Here is a 19,931-nt window from a genome sequence, read left to right on the forward strand (position 1 = left end):
CCAACTGGTTGGGGAGATGACACATTCTCGCTATTATGCCATTCAATATCACTGCTGTTTTGTTCGGCTCGTCATTATCATACCTAGGCTATACACATACTATCTTTTCTCTCTGTGTCTTCTTTCGTACTACCTCAAGCAAGAATCTCATATCTCTCGCTGCCGTATTTACACCACCACTCAAGTCATTTGTTCCCACCCTCACAATCATCTCATCCACCCTTTCACCTCTCTTAACTGCCATAGCCACACTTTCTATTGTTCCTCCTGGCAAACACTCCTCACGGATCCTATCTTGAACACCACAGATCATCGAGTCCCCATACATTACACCCCTTACCACCCTATTCCTCGATTGCTCACATACACACAAAAATCAAAACTGTCAGTTTAATAAAATACTGAGTGCATTTTATTCTTCAAAACAGCTTTAACCCTTAAGTAGTTGTAAGTGTAATATAGTATTGTTTATGAGCTTATTTTCACAACTCACACATACACATGAATTACCTTAGTGTCCTTAAATACTTGAATGGTTTACTTAATGAAAAGGCTTTTTAATACTGTTATTTTAAAAATACAATCATCTTGCAAAGGCAAGTCAACGAGTGAATCATTGAAAAGTGTCTTGCTCCACAGCGAGTGTTACCCATGTTCTTGTTGTTTTTATGAATTTTATTATTTGTCTTTACTATTAAATTGTTTTTATGGATAATTTATATAAATTCACCTTTCATTATGAACAATAAACAACAGTAAACATAAACTAGGTAGGGAAGAGCTGTGTTGTCACATACATTTTAAACCCATATTAAAAGAAAACGTATATCTATAATATGTAGTGAGAATTAAAGAATGTATTGCTTTGTTTTGTCATCATTACATTTAGTTTTTTTTAAACCATCACCTGTTGAAAGTTTTTTCTCTTGGTTATACTATAAATTAAAGATGTGAAGAAATTATATTCTTGGTTTAATCCTTTATCCAAGTGTAAACAAACAAAGTTTGCAAGTCAGGACAGGACATTTAGTGGGATGTAAAACTAAATATTTTATCCTATCACTCCAACACATTTAGTGGAGTGGTCAGGACATGGATATTTAGTGGGATATAAAACTATTAATGCCATCTTTGAAATTCTCCAATTTGAGAGGACTCAACTCAACCATCCTGCTTGCCCTTCTCATCTTCTGAAATATGCATTATTAAACAGCAGCTTCTATTCCTGTCAGGACATCATCTGTCAACCATATGAGCAGAAAGGTTGATGTGTTGGAAATACATGCTAGTTTATTTAATAGTATTGATTCAAATTAATCTCTCTGTTTTTATTCAACAATAGATGGCAGAAATTAGGACTTTAGTTCATTGTGTTGTCTGTTACAATTTTTTTTTAAACTAGTCCTAGTATTATACCAAATTATTGTTGTTTCATGTACTGTGTACATAATTCATGTACATAATGCCAGTGAAATATCAGCTAATAAGATAATAAATATCAATTATTTTCTTATTATTCTGTGTTGCAAATCAATAGTGTTAAATAATTCTGTAAACCATGTTTCACTCATTACAATTATCTCTGGACAAGCAGAGGCTATCAATAACATAGTTCACTTCCTTTATTCCCGATACTCCTAGCATTTGTATAAAGAAACATCACTGCATCATCCCCATTTTTGTATTGATATTATTCCTTCCAGACTCCATTTGAGTTTGCAGTGCACTATGCATTCTTTCATCTCTCAAGTGACTATCTCTAAGATAGTCACTTGAGAGATGAAACTGCTACACTATCCTCCCTAGCAAACTCCAGTTTCCCTGTTCTGATCTCTCACTTGCCCAGAGAACAACAAAATCTCTCTTTCCATGCTTAAATGCATTTCAAGAATCCATATATTCCAGACTTCTCTTTCAACACAATTCTCACTATAATGTCATTCATTACTGCTGCTCTCCTCCTCATTTCCATGCCATATCATCAAGAAGAGGATGTTGTGTTCCTCAAGGCTCTGTCATTACTATCAAAGCTAATCCAATCACTGAAGAGCTTCCTCCCACAGTAGGCAATGCTCTTTATGTTGATGACTTCACAATTTACTGTCACTTCTTCAACATTAAGGGTAACTGAAAGACAACTTCAAGAAGCAATTGATCATGTCTCTTCATGGGCTCTTAGTAGTGAGTTTTTAGCAGACCAAATTGTCTGTGTATACTTATGCATATCCTAAACCCATATACTGATTACAGAATGGGACAAAGTATTATTTCAGTAGCACTAGAGGCTAAGTTCTAGGGACTATATTTGATAGAAAGCTTACATTCCTTACACACACATTTGTCAACTTATGGAAAGTGCAAAAAAAAGCAATGAATATTCTTTGTGCTCTATCCTCTACAGAATGAGGTGCTGATCAATGTTCCTTGCTCCTCCTTTATCATACACTTGTATATTCAAAGCTTGATTATGGGTCCCAGGTTTACAGTTCTGCAAGGGAACTGTAAACCTTCCAACCATCTAAGAACACAGATGGTTGGACCCTATCCATCATCAGAGTATATGAATGGATACTGGGCTTTTCACGTATCATCTATACAAATTCTTATTTATTGAAGCAAACAAATCTGCTCTATCACTTAGACAAAAACCATTGTTTCTTAAATATGCTCTAAAAATAAAGTCCTTTCCAGGGCATCCTGCATGGACTAGTATCTTTTCTCTGTATTGGGTAGCTAATATTACACATGTTAGACTGCCATTTGTCCCTTTGGTATGCAGATTAAAGATATTACACAAGCTACTGACATGAATGTTGACAATATTACTTCCACCAAACATAACAGCATTCTTCCATGGCAGGTTTGCATTCGCTCCTGAAATCTCTCACTTTGTCAACTACAGAAGTCTCATACTCCATCATTGTATACCTGTATGCAATGCATACAGAGCAGCCCACTCTGATTTCTTGCTCATCTATACTGATGGTTCAAGATCTGTGACTCTGTTGGCTGTGCTGCTGTATTTCCTGACATTACTACATCCAAACAGATCCCCCTTGATTCTAGTATTACGCAGCAGGTTGCATGCATTCAGCTTAAACTTGTGCATATAAAAGAAAAATGCTAAATCTAATGAAAAATGATAAAAGTCTGTATAAATTCAATTTATACAGATCATTGAGATCTTTACAGGCCATCTCCTCCACTCTCTTGTGACCAACTTCCAGCATTTTGGGATCTTACAACTGTTGTACAAAATGAAAAGTCTAAATTTGGATGTTTGGTGCTGAAATCGCAGCCATATTGGAATTAAAGGAAATGAGATTGCAGATGCAGCTTCTAGATCAATTCATACATTTCTGATGTACTGTTTGACAATCCCAGAACCTGACTAAATGGTGTTTAGTGTCAGTATCAGACAGTTTATAAGATCAAAGCTATTTACTCAATGGCAGTCATCATGGTAGGGAGCACTGACAAACGAGCTGCACAAGATTAATTATTATTATGTGACATCTCCAGGGAGTCCAAAGACTCATCGAGAGAGGACGATGTACTGTTTGACAAATTTGGATGTTTGGTGCTGAAATCGCAGCCATATTGGAATTAAAGGAAATGAGATTGCAGATGCAGCTTCTAGATCAATTCATACATTTCTGATGTACTGTTTGACAATCCCAGAACCTGACTAAATGGTGTTTAGTGTCAGTATCAGACAGTTTATAAGATCAAAGCTATTTACTCAATGGCAGTCATCATGGTAGGGAGCACTGACAAACGAGCTGCACAAGATTAATTATTATTATGTGACATCTCCAGGGAGTCCAAAGACTCATCGAGAGAGGACGTACTCTACAAATCTCCATCTCCACCGTCCAATCCATCAACTACAGTGAACTGTGTCATCTACACCAATGCCATCTACCATCCACCACCACCACCACCACCACTAGTATTTTCACAGATAATCACAAACATTCATTATCAAGTAGAGTGATTGAGGCCAATATAAGAATCAAGAATTGCACAATGAGACTTATATTTGTGTCTATGGTCCCACAGAAGGTTCTACTAAGGTAGAAGTGGAGGAATTTTTTGAGGCTTTAGAGAAAGCAACTGATGCAATGAAAAAGGAAAAGTTGGTCCTTGCTAGAGATCTAAAAAACAGAGTAGGAAATGACTGTCAGACATTTTGGGAAAATTTCGAGAAAAGAGCAAAGCTAATAATAATGGTAAAATTAAAATCTCTCAACAGTGCTTGGATTTCTGCTTAGAACATGAACTGGTTATTACTAACACAATGTTCCAACATAAAAATGTGCAAAAATTCACATGGAGAGAAGAGGCAAGGAATAAGAAAAGTCTTATTGACTACGTTATTGTTGACAGTGATGTTTTATCAGTAGTGCAGGACAATTGAGTATAGAGGATATGCAACTGGAAGTGACCACCATTTAGTCTTGAGCAAAATAAAATTGAATTTCATATTGAAAAGAAGAACATATAAGAAAGTTTTAAAGCAAATAAAAGTTGAGCAGCTCTCAGATGTGAACTGTAGACTAAAATACACAAACATTATTCAAGAAAAAATGTAACAGTTTGAGAACAGAAAACAAACCTTGTAGATTCGCTGCAAGCTCTGAAGAAAACATTGATTGATTCAGCCAGAGAGGCATGTGATGAGGCTGTCTGCAGGGATAGAAAAATCAGAACTCCATGCTGGACACAAGAAGTTAAAGAAGCAGTGAAGGACAAGAAGAAAGCTTACCAAAAGATCCTAGTAAATAAGTCAGCTTGTGCTCTTCCAGAATGCAGAGACAAATGTAAAAAACCTAAACACTGTGTAAAATTAGCTAAAAACAAAAGTCATGGGAAGACTTTGGTAAGAACATAGAAAATATGAGGGTGGTCTGAAAAGTTTTCAGCCTCAACCATAGATGGCAACACTATCGGCATTATTTTTTTTCTAAGTTGGTACATCTGACTGAAGCAAAAGTGTTGTCTGTATCCCTTGAAATGTATAAAATTGAGTATCATGCAGTTATAAAATTCTTTGTAAACAAAGGTTTAACGGCAAAAGAAATTCATTCGAAGTTTATAAAAGTTTATGGGCGCTCTTCTCCTTTGTTTTCGACAAATAAGAAATGGGCTGCCGAATTTAAACGTGGTCATACCAGCCTTGAAGATGATCCACGTGAAGTACGTCCACAAAGTGTAACAACACCAGAAATCAACGAAGTGCACAATATGGTATTGGAGGACCAGTGAGTCAAAGTGCGTGAAATTGCTGAGACTATAGTCATTTCAAAAGAATGTGTAGAATATATTTTGCATGAAGAATTGCAAATGAAAAAGCTTTGCGCAACCGCATTTGTTCACAACTTTAATATGAGTGCGTCAAAAATGCACTCATATTAAATCTCTGAACAGTGCTTGGAGTGTTTTAACAAGATAAAATGGATTTTGTGCATCGATTTATTACTATGGATGAGACTTGGATTCACTATTTCACACCAGAATTCAACAGCAGTCAAAATAGTGGACAGAAGCTGGTTGTTCAGTGCCAAAGAAGACCAAGTCGGTTCCATCAGCAGGAAAGGTCATGGCATTAGGTGTTTTGGGATGCTAAAGGCATTTTGTTTATTAATTATCTTGAAACGGGTAAAACAATAACCAGGGAATATTATTCTGATCTTTTAACCAGACTAGACGAAAAAATTCGTGAGAAAAGACCCGGTTTGCAGAAGAAAGAAAAAAATCTTTCATCAGGACAATGCACCTGCCCACAAAGGTGTTTTGGCAATGGTAAAATTAAGGGATCTGCATTATGAATTGTGAGAACATCCACCCTATTTCCCAGATTTGGCTCCCTCTGACTTCTATCTTTTTCCAAAACTAAAACTCTTCCTCGCTGGTCAGCATTTTTCTTTGAATCAAAAGGTGATTGCAGCTGTATAGGAGTATTTTGCAGATCTTGCTGAGAACCACTACAGGGACTGGATATTGACACCAGAGCAATGCTGGAATAAATGTATCTGTCCTAAGGGAAATTATGTTCAAAAATAAAAATAATTTTGAAATTATAAATTCCTTTTTTCATTGTTAGACCGAAAACTTCAGACCACCCTCACAGAAAGATGGCAAAATATTCTGGAGGCTTTTGAAAAAGTTCAGAAATGGAGGAAAGAGTGCTTAAAAGGAATTAGAGGTGATAAAGGTCACATGAAATCTGGAGAAAAAGATATCCTTGATGTATGGAGTAATTACTTTGAAAAATTGCTAAACGAAACAAGCAGTGGCGGCTCATACATAAGCACTGCAACACTGCAGCACCCCCAAGGAAAAAATTAAAAAATTAAATTTTGTGTTTATAAATAATAACAATGCTTACAGCATTATATAAATGAAGTACAACATGTTAAAGGTTACAGCTTATGTTTTGACATTGATTGAATAGTTAATAATTGGAATTGTTTGATTAATGCTTTAGATTACGAAACAAATGCACTGCGATCTAACATCGATATTTGTTTGCGCTTGTCATTGCACGTCATTCCCAACTGCAGTGCATTTTTAGTATGCTTACGTGCCTTATTTCTGTGAGATATGAAACGTTTATTATTGGTGCGTATGCATGGTGAACTATTTCTTGTAAATCTTATTTTATTTTGTTATAATAACATATAATTCTTTATTTATTATAGATACAAGGCTGAATTATGATGAGTGTCACTGTTGAGAATATGAAAAGAATAATATTTTTTCAATTATTATTGCATGAAACAAATGCACTGTGATCTAATGCTGATATTCATTTGCTGTTGTTGCATGTTACATCATTAGATACACTGCTGCTTGGGCAGTGTATCTTATGCCTGCGCTCGTTATTTCTGTGAGATATGAAACGTTTATTATTGGCGTGTGTTCGTGGTGAACTATTTTTTTGTAAATCTTATTTTATTTTGTTAAAATAACATGTAATTATTTATTTATTATAGATACAAGGCTGAATTATGACGAGTGTCACTGTTGAAAATATGAAAAGAATTATATTTTTTCAATTATCGTTACATGAAACAAATACACTGCGATCTAACGATGATTCGTTTGCACTTGTCATTGCTATTGATATGAAACTTTTATATTTGGTGTTTGTTCGTGGTGAGGATGAACTATTTTTAATAAAGCAATTTTTAATATGTAAATTTATTTATTAATAAATTCATTACTGATTAGGAAAAAAAAAGTTTTTTTTTTTTTTTTTTTTTTTTTTTTTTTTTTTTTTTATATGCAGCACCTCCACTTAAAATTTTTACCGGCTGCCACTGGACAGCACAGTCATAAAAAACACTCAACAGGAATGCCATCAGGAATACATATCCATATCCATACATAGTATAAAAAGCCATCAAAAGAAAGATTCCGGTATTGTGACCACATGTTTATTAAGATAAATAAAAATAAGCAAACCTGACAAGTTTCGTATGTCGTTTGACTTACATCTTCAGGGGTTAAAGGTAACTAAAAGTTTAAACACAAGAAATGAGAAATTACACAAAATAGTCCATTCTATGATGTTATGGCCATCTAACTGTTTATTAAATTAAAAAAATCCGAATTCAGAATCTGTGCATGCTCAACATCCCTTCACAGGATGTTGAGCAGCTGCTGCACATCTTCTAACGCAGCGCTTCCCAAACTGTGGGCCGCGGCCCCCTTGGGGGCCATAGGTTTTGTTGAGGGGGGGCGTGAAATAATGAAAACAAATTTAAGATGTTTGAAGACTAAGTAATTTTTTTTATTTTAAAATAAACGTATTTAACTTTTATTATTTATTATTTCTTTTTTGTTATTTTTTATATTTTAATATCAAGAACTGTTGATATTGACTTTATATACATATCAAAACTCGTTTTATATTATCACTATCACCCGAGCTAGTTTTCTGTTACCAATAAAAGTTTCGCATATACTTCACACATGAAAAAAAGCTTAAACAAGTTCATGTGGGAAGATAGTAACTCGCTTGCAGTGGTAAACAACATGCCCTCCCTTAAAAGCCACTATACTGCGGAGGCAATAAAAACAAGTACTTTTATTATGCCAGTGAATAAGGTATGAGCAGTTTGTGTAATATATTTCTCAACAAATAGTGCAATTAGAGACAACTGGGATAAAATCACACTAATTACATGTCCCCTCATACAGAAACTATGCTGTATAGACTGAAACAAAACCATATGTTGCATGGGCAAACACAGTATCTAACTAAAAACTATTGTTATTAATTAGATGTGTGTGAGTTCGATTTCCCAAGGCAGCAATAAAATTCAACCGAACGTGTTAAAATTCGTAAAAGTGTTAAAACTAAGTAATATATATACACATAATGAATGTTATGGCAGTTTCACATATGGAATTCGGTTGAAGAGAGTTAGCATTTCAACTCAATTGTCAGCTATGCTTTTATCTTTTGGTTGTGCGATCTTTTGTTAATACCGCACCAATCATATGCACGTTTTAATAACCTGCCTTTGCTGTCTGTTTCGCGTTAGGATGAATTACCTTAAAGGGAGAAAAGTCACAAAAGAGAAAAATGTTCCTGGTCCGGGGATTCCCTTATTCAGGTAATATTCACTAATTTCATGTTATCAGTCTGTGGTGTGCCAGTATTGGTAAGTGGTGATATTATTTGATATATTCTACGTTAAAAAATTTAACCCTGAGATGGATAAGTGGCTGATAAAAAATAAAAAAAAAATCCTGCGAACAATCAGAAGAAGCAGAAACATACTCAAAAAAAAAAAAAAAAAGGATAGTATTTCATATTTTACCAGAACAGCCCGCATCGTCTTCAGAACCAAACGGTAAGAGGCAAAAAATGTAATATATGCATTTGATTTTTGCAATATTCGCTGTGTATGTTTTGTATTGCATATAAATACAATAAATATTATAATAATATATCTCTCTATTACGATTTTGTTTCGAGGGGGGCCATGAAATATTTTAATTTTTGCATAGGGGGCCCTGACATCCAGAAGTTTGGGAAGCACTGTTCTAACGAGCTTAGTACTAAATGGGGGATTATTGATTCTATTTCAGATGAACATTTTCCATGGAAATATTTGTAGAATACACATATTGCAGAGACCAATAGTCTGTGCAAAGTAGGGGGAGTGAGTTCATTGATAAGTAATTGCTCTCCTCTGTATTGAGTCAAACATTTTGAGGGAACTTTTAGGGCCCCACCCTATATGTGAGAACAGTATTCAATAGCTGAGCAGCTTTGTGATTTGTTTGAGGTTAACAGGAGATGTGTTCAGGGATTAAGTTGTATGGAAATTTGGAAACTTGTTCTTGGATCTTGAAACCCACAGAACAAGTTTCTTTTCCTCCTCCTCCTTCATCCCTGCAACTGCTGTACTGTGGAACAGTCTTTCCCCCTGTTGTGTTCCCCAAGGAATACAATATACAGTCGTTTAAATCAAATGTGAACAAGTCCTCCTCTCCCAACTGACTACCCATATGGGGTACTAATGTACTGTAGGTTGATCAACCAACCTCTCGTGTATGGGCTCAACATAAAAAAAAAAAAAAATAATAAAAGACAAAATGATGCCTCAATTATCATTAAAAAATGGATAAATATATTTTAAAAATTAAAATTTTAAACCTTTATTTACATAAAAAATAATTTCTTGAAAATCCTACAACATAATGAAGAGGTTTACTAACTTGTGATTTGTCACGAAACAGATCAGATTTCAAAATTTCGTCTGCTGAAGGACGTTTTGCAGGGTCTCTGTCTAACATCTTTATGATAATTTTGGCCTATAAATATAAATAAGAATATTTATATATATAAACAATCAGAAAGTTGAAGGAGATGTAGAGAACTAGCTAGAGATTCTATCTAATAATCACAATTTCATAGGTATTTCAGGTATTCTTTGAGTTCACAACAAAAGAGGGACTGACAATTTTTGGATATACAGTATATGTATAAATATTTCATTCTGTACAAGCTGAAACTATACATATTATGATGGCACAAGATAATTAGATATCACACTGGATGGGGATATCACCAGGTTATATAAAGCTACTGTATTCCCCCCCCCCCAGGAAATCAGTGGATCAAAATGCATAGGGAAACCAGTGACTCTGAAAGTGTCACATAATAATAATAATAAAACACAAAGATAAAACTTCTTAAATGGGAAGCTGGAAACTGCAACTTCTTAATATGGCTATTGAAATTCTTGCAGAGAGGATACTATGAAGGAAATCTGAAATGATAAAATTGTAAATGAAGATATTATAGGTTTGATAATTACTCTGAAAGATTGCAATCAGAAGTAAATATTAATACTCGATATAAAAAAAAACACATTAAAAACTTGAAATTGCGAAAGGCAGCTAGAGATAATATCTGACAAGAAATGCTCAAATGTAGAAGGAAAAAATGTTACAGTGAGTATATGACCAGGCTTTCTGAATCATGTACATATAATAGCTGGTCAGAAGGTTGAATTCCAAATGACTGAAGTAAACGTTAAAGATACCACAAAATTATATACTTAGTTTTAATCCTTTTCCCAAAGAATCAAAACAATGTTTTGCGCATGAAATTTATTCACATCTCAGCTACTTGTATATAGAGGCTAATAACTTCATATCAGTTGCCTTAGTATGTATCCCATAATGTAAAGCACACCCCTTTCAGATGTGTATAATGCTATGAATAATGGGAAGGACCACTACCCAGGCCGGTTTCAACCTTTATTGAGGTCTCAGCAGTGGGAACCATACCTGGGAGATCTTTCTCTCATCCAGAGATTTTTAGTAATAAGGTCAAGCACCCTTTGGCTACCTGTATATGAGATATATATGACTTCTGCATTACTTCAACTTTGGTATCTCTCCGGGTCTGGCTCCCACCGATGAAACCCTCAATAGAGATCGAAACCAGTCTGTGTAGTGGCCCTTCCCATTATGCATAGCATTATACATGCCCAAAAGGGGGGTATGCTTTACATTATGGGATACACACTAATAAGGCAAGTGATATGAAGTCATTAGCTTCTATATACAAGTAGTTCAGGCATGAATATGTTTAATGTGCAAAACATTGTTTTGCTTCCTTGGGGAAAGGATTAAAACCAAGGTAAAATTTAAATTTTACCTTGGTTTAAATTTAATAAACCCAATTTAAATTTAATAAACCCAAGGTAAAATACTGAAGTAAAGCTCTCATAGTACCCCTCTATAAGAGTTTTATGCAAGTATACTGAGAAGACTAAGAAAAATTATGGAAGAAATATTTGAAAAGCAGGCTAGGTTCAGGACAAACAGAGGTTGTCAGGTTCAGATTTTCACTTTACAACAATATAGTAGAGAAATCAAGGATCTGTATTTAAGTTTTGTAGATTTCAAAAAGTATATGACAAGATGCAAGAGAAAAGCTATTCAAAAAGCTACATAATTATGTGTATATTATATACACATATAATTATGTAGACTCTATTCAAACTGTATTCAAAAAATAGAATATTATATGTGTATATTATATAACAATATTATATGTGTCAACAGAATATTATATCAAGCAATTCATAATATATATTTCATTGTAAGTCAGCAATTGGAATCAAAATAAGTAGAGGAAAATGGTTTGGTGTAAACTCAACTATAGATAAGATGCATGCTACTGTCATTCATATGGATCACACTATAAAGTGGCACGAAACTTGAAATCAAAACTGGAAATATTCAACTTAGCTTTTTACTTTATGCAGATGATGTTATACTCCTAAATAAACCCAGCGCAGGTTTTCAGAATTCTTTCAGTGAACTGAATAACTGCTGTAACAAACTAGTAGTGGGAAAAAAAAACAACTATTAAAACAATCAGGAAGATTCAAAACACAATCTGCAAACCTTTAGAATAAGTATAACTTTGAGCTATTTAGACACAATTATTTAGCAACGTTAGAAAATTAAATGCAAAAATAGACAACAGAATCAGTAAACCTTAGGTGGTCAACTGAATAAATTTGTATGAAACAAGAGAGAAAGTAGTCAAATCAATATAAATTAACTGTATACAAGACTGTATTCAAACCAATTTTAACTTATGTATCTGAGAGCTGAGTCAAAAATAAAGGTTGATCAAAGAGTGATATGATAATTTGGAGAAAAACCAGGAGAGTGAACAGATGGCATCAATAGCAGAACATAGAATATGAAGATATTAGGAAAGAACTTGACATTGTTAGTATTCAGGAATGTGCAAGCAGAGCTTATCTCAAGGGTAGCAAAACAGATCTTTGATGCAGACAGAAGTGCCTTAGAAGACCAAAATATAAGATAATAAGACAACATTGGAGATCTGAGATCAAATATAAGACAGTATTGGAGATCTGAGATCAAATATAAGACAATATTAGAGATCTGACAGATAAACTACCTTGGAAAAAAATGATACTAGGAATAATGTAAACTTTTCAGTTGGAAGTTTATTTTCCACTTGGTTAAACTATAATAAATTTAGTTTAATCCTTTATCCAAGTGTATGCAAACAAAGGTTTGTGCCTGAGGTATCTTCAGGACTGAGGCAACTCATAGTAAAAGTGGACCAAGCTCTCATCACTCCTTGTCTCAGTATCTCCCATAATGCAAAGTGCATCTCCTTGCGGACATGTAAAATGCTATGCATTAAGGGAAGGACCACTAGCCAGACCGGTTTTGGCCTTTATTGAAGTCTCGTCAGTGGGAGCCAGACCCAGAAGTGGTGATACTAAGGCAGAAGCAATGGAGAGGTGATATTTACTTATACAAGTTGCCAAAAGGTGTTCCACCTTATTAGTAGAAGCAATGGAGAGGTGATATTTACTTATACAAGTTGCCAAAAGGTGTTCCACCTTATTAGTAGATTACTCTGGATTTAGAGAAAGCTGTTGGAAGTTTATTTTCCACTTCGTTAGACTATAATAAATTTAGTTTAATCCTTTATCCAAGTGTATGCAAACAAAGGTTTGCACCCGAAGTATCTTCAGAACCGAGGCAACTCATAGTAAAGGTCCTTCCCTTAATACATAGCATTATACATGTCCGCAAGGAGATGTGCTTCGCATTAAGCGCCTCGGTAGTGCAATTGGAAGAATGACAGTATGTTGCACCCTTTGATTGGAAAAGGCCTAAGTTCGATTCTCGTCATGACGGGAGGAATCTTTATATGGACGTTTTCAACAAAGGTAAGTTAGCCGATCTCATATGGAGGTAGCAGGGATTTTTCTACCGGAAACTCGGGTTTTTCATCCTGCATACAGACAAATCAGCCCTTCAGAACACACGCAATTTACAGACAAAAAATACTGGCTGTGGTGGTGGTGGTGGGCAGTAGATGGTGCTGAAGATGATGATTGGTAATAGAGGTTCGGTGTAGTGGTGGAGACAGAGAGTTGTACAATAGGTGTCCTCCCGCGATGAGTCTTCGGACTCCTTGGAGGTGTCACGAATAATAATAATAATTATAGAAGATACTGAGACAAGGAGTGATGAGAGCTTGGTCCACCTTTACTATGAGTTGCCTGAGTCCTAAAGATACTTCAGGTGCAAACCTTGTTTGCATACACTTGGATAAAGGATTAAACTAAATTTATTATAGTCTAACCAAGTGGAAAATAAACTTCCAACAGCTTTCTCCAAATCCAGAGAAATCTAAGAATAAGGTGGTACACCTTTTGGCAACTTGTATAAGTAAATATGACCTCTCCATTGCTTCTGCCTTAGTATCACCACTTCTGGGTCTGGCTCCCTCTGACGAGACCTCAATAAACGTCGAAACCGGTCTGGGTAGTGGCCCTTCCCTTAATGCATAGCATCATACATGCCCACAAGATGTGCTTTGCATTACAGGAGATACTGAGACAAGGAGTGATGAGGGCTTGGTCCACCTTTACTACGAGTTGCCTCAGTCCTGAAGATACTTCAAACCGAAACCTTTGTTTGCATACACTTGGATAAAGGATTAAACTAAATTTATTATTCTAAAGTTTTCACATAGTGATATCATAGTAAACCACATCCTTGTGAGTACATATCAGGAATTTGATGATAATGATTAATAAGTGCTTATGGTCCCATAGAAGGTTCTTGTTAGCAGATTTATTTAGAGAAAATTTTCTGAGTCAAAAGAGAACAACCATCTATAAAAATGATATTTAAACATTTAGGGAGAAAATACAGGATTAATAATGGTGTTAAGTACTAGTATAATATTAAGCAAATAACAATAATAATTATTATTATCTTGATTTTTCTGCCATGAAGTAGGAACAGTATCACAGAGCGTACATTAACCACTATTTTCACAATGTCTATTATACCTCTGCTTAAAAGACCTAAGCTCAAATTCCATCTAGGACACAAAGAAGCTTTATACAATATGCAGTGTTTCTCCTCCAGGAAACTCATGCTTTCTTTTCCAAAATAGGCAATCCAGAAAGGATGCGCTCGCACACACACATGCTAGTCTCATAAAGAAAATATCAGAGGTTCACTGACATTTTCTTTATATATAAATATATTGATCCTATACATGAGAATTGGAAGACTCCATAACACATGTTGTGTGGGTGATGAACAACAGATGAGGGTTGGGAAAGAAGAGGTCCAACGTTTTCTTGAAGAGTTGGAGGTTGTATAGGAACTACATGAAGAAAGCTATTCCATAGAACAGAGGTAGACAGAATTAACGAGGAATAGGAGAAGCAGGTTTAGTGTGTTTGCAGATGTACCGAAAACAGATGACGGGAAGCAGCTGTTCTTGTTTTAACAGGCATAACAGAAAGTGAAGAAATAAAGAATAAAGGGGATGAAATGATTTCAGTGATTGAATTTATTTGTACCCAAATCATTGGAATAAGTGAAACATGGTTGAATGAAGATGATATCGTAACGGGAATAGAAATGGAAGGGTACAGTATTTTTTGTGAGGATAGAAAGGGCAGGAAGGGAGGGGGAGTGCTTCTGATGATAGCAGGGGAATTAATTTTACATAAGGTAGACACGAAAGGGGGAAATAGTGGCAATGGTTATGAGGCAGTGTGGTGTAACGTGGAGGTTGAGAGGAAGACATATTTAGTTTGATGTTGCTATAGGCCTGGGAATGTGGAAGGTGGTGATGAAGAAATGTATAAACAACTTGGATTAGTGAACAAAGGAAGGGTAATTATTATGGGTGATTTTAATTATGGTGGTGTAGATTGGAATGAAGAGATAGCATTTGGGAATAAGGAAAGTGAATTTCTTGAGTTCTTGCGAGATAACTATTTCAAGCAGCACATAAAGAAAGGTATGGGAGGATCAAGAGTTCTAGATCTCATCATTTCATCAGAGGATATAATTGTTAGAGGAGATTCCCATTTTCCTCCAGTTGGTGAAAGTGATCATGAAGTAATCACCTGTGTTGTGGCTAGTCATATGCAGGTTTTTGCAAGGAAAGGATATATGTGGAATTATAAGGCTGGTGATTATGCTTAGGAGAAAACTTCGAGATATACCATGGAACGAGGAGTTGAGTGGTAAGAAAATAAATGCTGCATTTATTTCCTTACAAAGAAATACATAACAGCATCAATATACGAATGTATCCCAAAGGCCAAAATGCTGAATAAGGTTGGTGTAAAATGGATGAATGTGGAACTTAAACATGAAATCTGGAAAAAGAAAGTTCTTTGTAGGAAGTACAAGATGAATAATGGTAATCAGTCACATGAAGAATATAAAGAATAAGCCAGGAGAGTGACTCAGTTAGTAAGGAAAACAAAAGTAGAGTATGAGCAGAAATTGCCAAATCAGGCTAAGAAAAACCCGAGAGAGTTTTTTAGATATTATTATTATTATTCAGGCCTCCATGGAGTCAAAAGACTCATTGTGGGAGGTCCTTCCTAAGAAACACAAAGTCCATTAAGACAAATCAAGGGGAGGTCCTTCCTAAGAAACACAAAGTCCATTAAGACTCATCGAGGGGAGGTCCCGTCTAAGAAACACAAAGTCTATCATACCATTCCTTAAACGAATTGACCGTTCTCGCTCTCACCACTCCATCAGGCAATGCATTCCATGGTTCAACCACCCTCCATGCAAAGAAACCACTCCTCACCCTCTTGCTCACAGTTTCCTTTCGTAATTTCCAGGGATGGCCTCTTGTCATCACTCCTTCCCACTGTTCAACCAAGCAAAAGAACTCCCCATTGTCAACCCTGTAAACAACTCACAACAGTTTAAAAGTCTCAATCATATCACCTCTCCTTCTTCCACCAAACTATGCAGTCCACATTCCCTCAGCTGATCCTCATAACTATCATTGTACAGTCCTGAAACCATCTTTGTTATCCGCCATTGTACCCTTTCCACAATTAATTTATTCCCTTCAAATCCTGTGGACCAAATCTGAGAACAATAGTCCAAGAGTGGTCTGATCAGGGTCTTATACAACGGAATGATAACTGTTTTATCTCTGAAAGTCAGCGTTCTTCTCATTATTGCAGCAATCCTCTGTGTTACCTTCACCACCTTTGCAATATGTCCCCTAAATTTCAGGTTTCTATCAATCATCAACCGCAGATCTAAAGGTTAAACAATATAAGTTCCAGTACTGAGCCCTGTGGGACCCCACTTGTAACTCTCTGCTTCCTTGAAACTGCCCCACCATACACAACTCTCTGCTACCTATCAGACGGCCAATCCTAAATCCAGTTAACCAATCTGACATCCAGACCCATGTGCTGCAACTTAAATATCAGCTTATCATGTGGCACCCTGTCAAATGCCTTCGCTAAGTCTAAGAAAATGGCAGTATATGCCTTTCCCTCATCTAATGCTTATGTAACTTTATCATAAAAGGCTGGCATATTGCTAAAACAAGAGCGCCCCTTCACAAATCCATGTTGACTCTCACAGATAACATTACCCTCATCTGCCCAATGCTGTATACGGTCCTTCACTACTTTCTCCAAGATCTTACTAACTACTGATGACACACAAACTAGCCTATAATTAGATACTTCCAGTCTGCTACCGCCCTTATGCAATGGCACTATCTTACTTTCCTTCCATTCCATGGGCACCTTTCCCGCAGGCATACTTTCATTGAAAAGCCAGATCAAAGGCACTTTCAGTTCCCTAGCACATTCTCTCAAAACTCCTGGTGAAATATCATCCAGTCCCACAGCTTTACTGACATCCAGAGTACTCAGTATTTGAAACACACTCTCCTACTGTACCTCTAAACCTCGAAACTGCCCAATCCCTCTAGCATTAAAACTGACTCCTCCAGGATGAAATACTCCAATAAAGTCTTCATTGAACAATTCCAGAAGTCCTCTGCATCAGTCACTCTATTCCCATTTTTATCCAATGTGGAAGAATATCATTCTTCCACAGTCATTTCTCCTCCTACTGGCCACATATCTAAAAAATTCCCTAGGATTTTCTTTGGATCTTAGGGCCAATCTCCTCTCATCTCAGCCTCTTTTTCGAATGCAATTCCTGTTTAATATTGTTTGTCATCCACTTTACTCCAAATTGTGTCCTCTTGTCTCTTGTTCACTTGTGGTATACAACTTACCATTGCTGCTGACAAAACTTCTTTCATAATTTCCCATACACTAATGATATCCCGGCCTTCCAATTCCTCCCTCCATGAAACTTCCCCAAGTTGACGTCTTAGACTATTATAATCACCTGCCTTATAATTCCACATACGTTCCCGTCTCTTAGATACGCCTGCATGTCTATTCATTTTCCAAGTCAAACCATATGGTCACTCTCTCCAACTGGTGGGAGAGATGTCATCTCACTTATTATCAACTCTTCTGATGCTATAACCAAATCCAAAACTCTTGAACCTCTTGTTCCCTCTATTACATACTGCCTAAGACATTTGTCCCTGAAGAATTCTAGAAATTCCATTCCCTTATTGCTACATGCATCTTCCTCTCCCCAATTTATACTACTATAGTTAAAATGTCCCATAACAATCATTCTTCTTGAACTTGCCAAACTCAACTGTCTAAACATTTTCTGGTCCCCACCTTCTGTGCTCCTGTGTCTGTAGGAACACCCCACTAAATATCCTGTCTTGCCCACCTCTACCTCACACCATATGCTTTCAAAATTATTAGTGCCACTGCCTTCAAAGTCTCCACTCTTGGAGGACATAGGTCGTCACTTATCATAAGCATTACTCCACCACCATGCTTTCTCTTCCTATCCTGCCAAAAAGTGCTGTACCCGTCACTTATCATAAGCAGTACTCCACCACCATGCTTTCTCTTCCTGTCCTGCCAAAAAATGCTGTACCCAGTGACTTCTATTCCTGTTATTATATCCTCTTCTGTCAACCACGTCTCAGTGATCTCAATAATTTTGGTCAGGCTGATGCTATCTGCGCCACCAATTCCTCTCCCTTATTCCGAATACTCCTGGCATTAGTATAAAGCATATAAATGCCGTTGTTTCTATACCCAGCATTATCCCCTCTAGACTCCACTGGGCTCAGTGTTAGATGATGTTGTCCCCCTTCTCCCAAGTACCCATTCCCACAAGAGGCCACCCCTGCTACCATCCTCCCTGGGACACACTGACTTGTTCAGAACAGCAACCTCTCCAGATGCCTTCATCCTTCCTCATTCAAATGTAAGCGGTCTCTCGCATACAATTCCTCTCTGTCCTCAAATGCACTCCAAACATCCACATATTCCAGTCCTCTCTTGTCACACATTCTAGCTGTCATTCAATGTTGTCAAGTGAATATCAGTTCAATGTTGCCAAGTGTAAGGTTTTGAGATTTGGCAAGCAACAATGGGATGCAAAGTATACAGTTAGTGGGGAAACTTTAACAGAAGTAGAGGAGATGAGAGATCTAGGAGTAATGATGGACAAGGACCTGAAATTCAGGGGCCACATGGCACAAGTTGTGAATACATCACATCGAATAATGGCAATGATGTGGAGAACCCTGACACACAGCAATAGAGAAGTTATGATTCCATTGTATAAGACCTTGATCAGGCCTCATATGGATTATTGTGCACTGATTTGGTCACCGGGTTTTCATGGTGATGAGGATATGTTGGAAAGGGTACAGAGAAGATTCACAAAGGTAGCCAGTGGTCTTTGGAATGAGGAGTACGAGGGCAGATTGAGAGAATGTGAGTTGCATAGCCTCGTAAATATGGGGGGGGGGAATATGATTGAAGTTCAATGAGCACTTTATTGGAGTATTTCATCCTGGAGGAGGTTTTAATATGAGAGGGATAGAGCAGGATCAGGGTTTAGAGGTGCAAGAGGTGAGTGTGTTCCAAATACTGAGTACTCCGGATACTAATAAAGCTGTTCGACTGGATGGTATTTCACCATGGGTTTTGAGAGAATGTGCTAAAGAAATGACAGCTCCGTTGACCTGGCTTTTCAATAAAAGTCTGGCTTAAGGAAAGGTACCTAGGAAATGGAAGGAAGGTAAGATAGTGCCACTGCATAAGGGCAGTAGCAGACTGGAAGTGTCTAATTATAGGCCTGTTTGTATGTCATCAGTAGTTGTTAAGGTCTTGGGGAAATTAGTGAGGGACTATATACAGTGTTGGGTAGATGAGGGTAATGTTATCTGTGAGAATCAATATGGATTTGTTAAGGGGTGCTCTTGCTTTAGTAATATGATTGTCTTTTATAATAAAGTGACAAGAGCAGTTGATGAGGGAAAGGCATATACTGCCATTTTTTTGGATTTTGCAAAGATGTTTGACAGGGTGCCACATGATAAGCTGATATTTAAGTTGCAGCACATGGGTTTAAATGTCAGTTAGTCAAATGGATTCAGGATTGGCTGATTGATAGGTATCAGAGAGTTGTGTATGATAGGG

General features: G+C 36.5%; 1 protein-coding gene across 1 annotated transcript in view; it reads right to left on the reverse strand.

The window, feature by feature from the left end:
• LOC150096951 (eukaryotic translation initiation factor 2-alpha kinase 1-like) overlaps nucleotides 1–19,931 on the reverse strand; it is a 271,576-nt gene that overhangs the window by 14,406 nt on the left and 237,239 nt on the right. The window contains exon 11 of the mRNA XM_090408100.1: nucleotides 9,739–9,834. Within this exon, the coding sequence (XP_090264226.1) occupies nucleotides 9,739–9,834 (96 nt within the window). The remainder of the gene's footprint in view (nucleotides 1–9,738; nucleotides 9,835–19,931) is intronic.

Source organism: Typopeltis vanoorti, chromosome 18, assembly GCF_054136105.1.
Source record: "Typopeltis vanoorti isolate ZY-2024b chromosome 18, IOZ_Tvanoo_1.0, whole genome shotgun sequence".
NCBI lineage: Eukaryota > Metazoa > Arthropoda > Arachnida > Uropygi > Thelyphonidae > Typopeltis > Typopeltis vanoorti.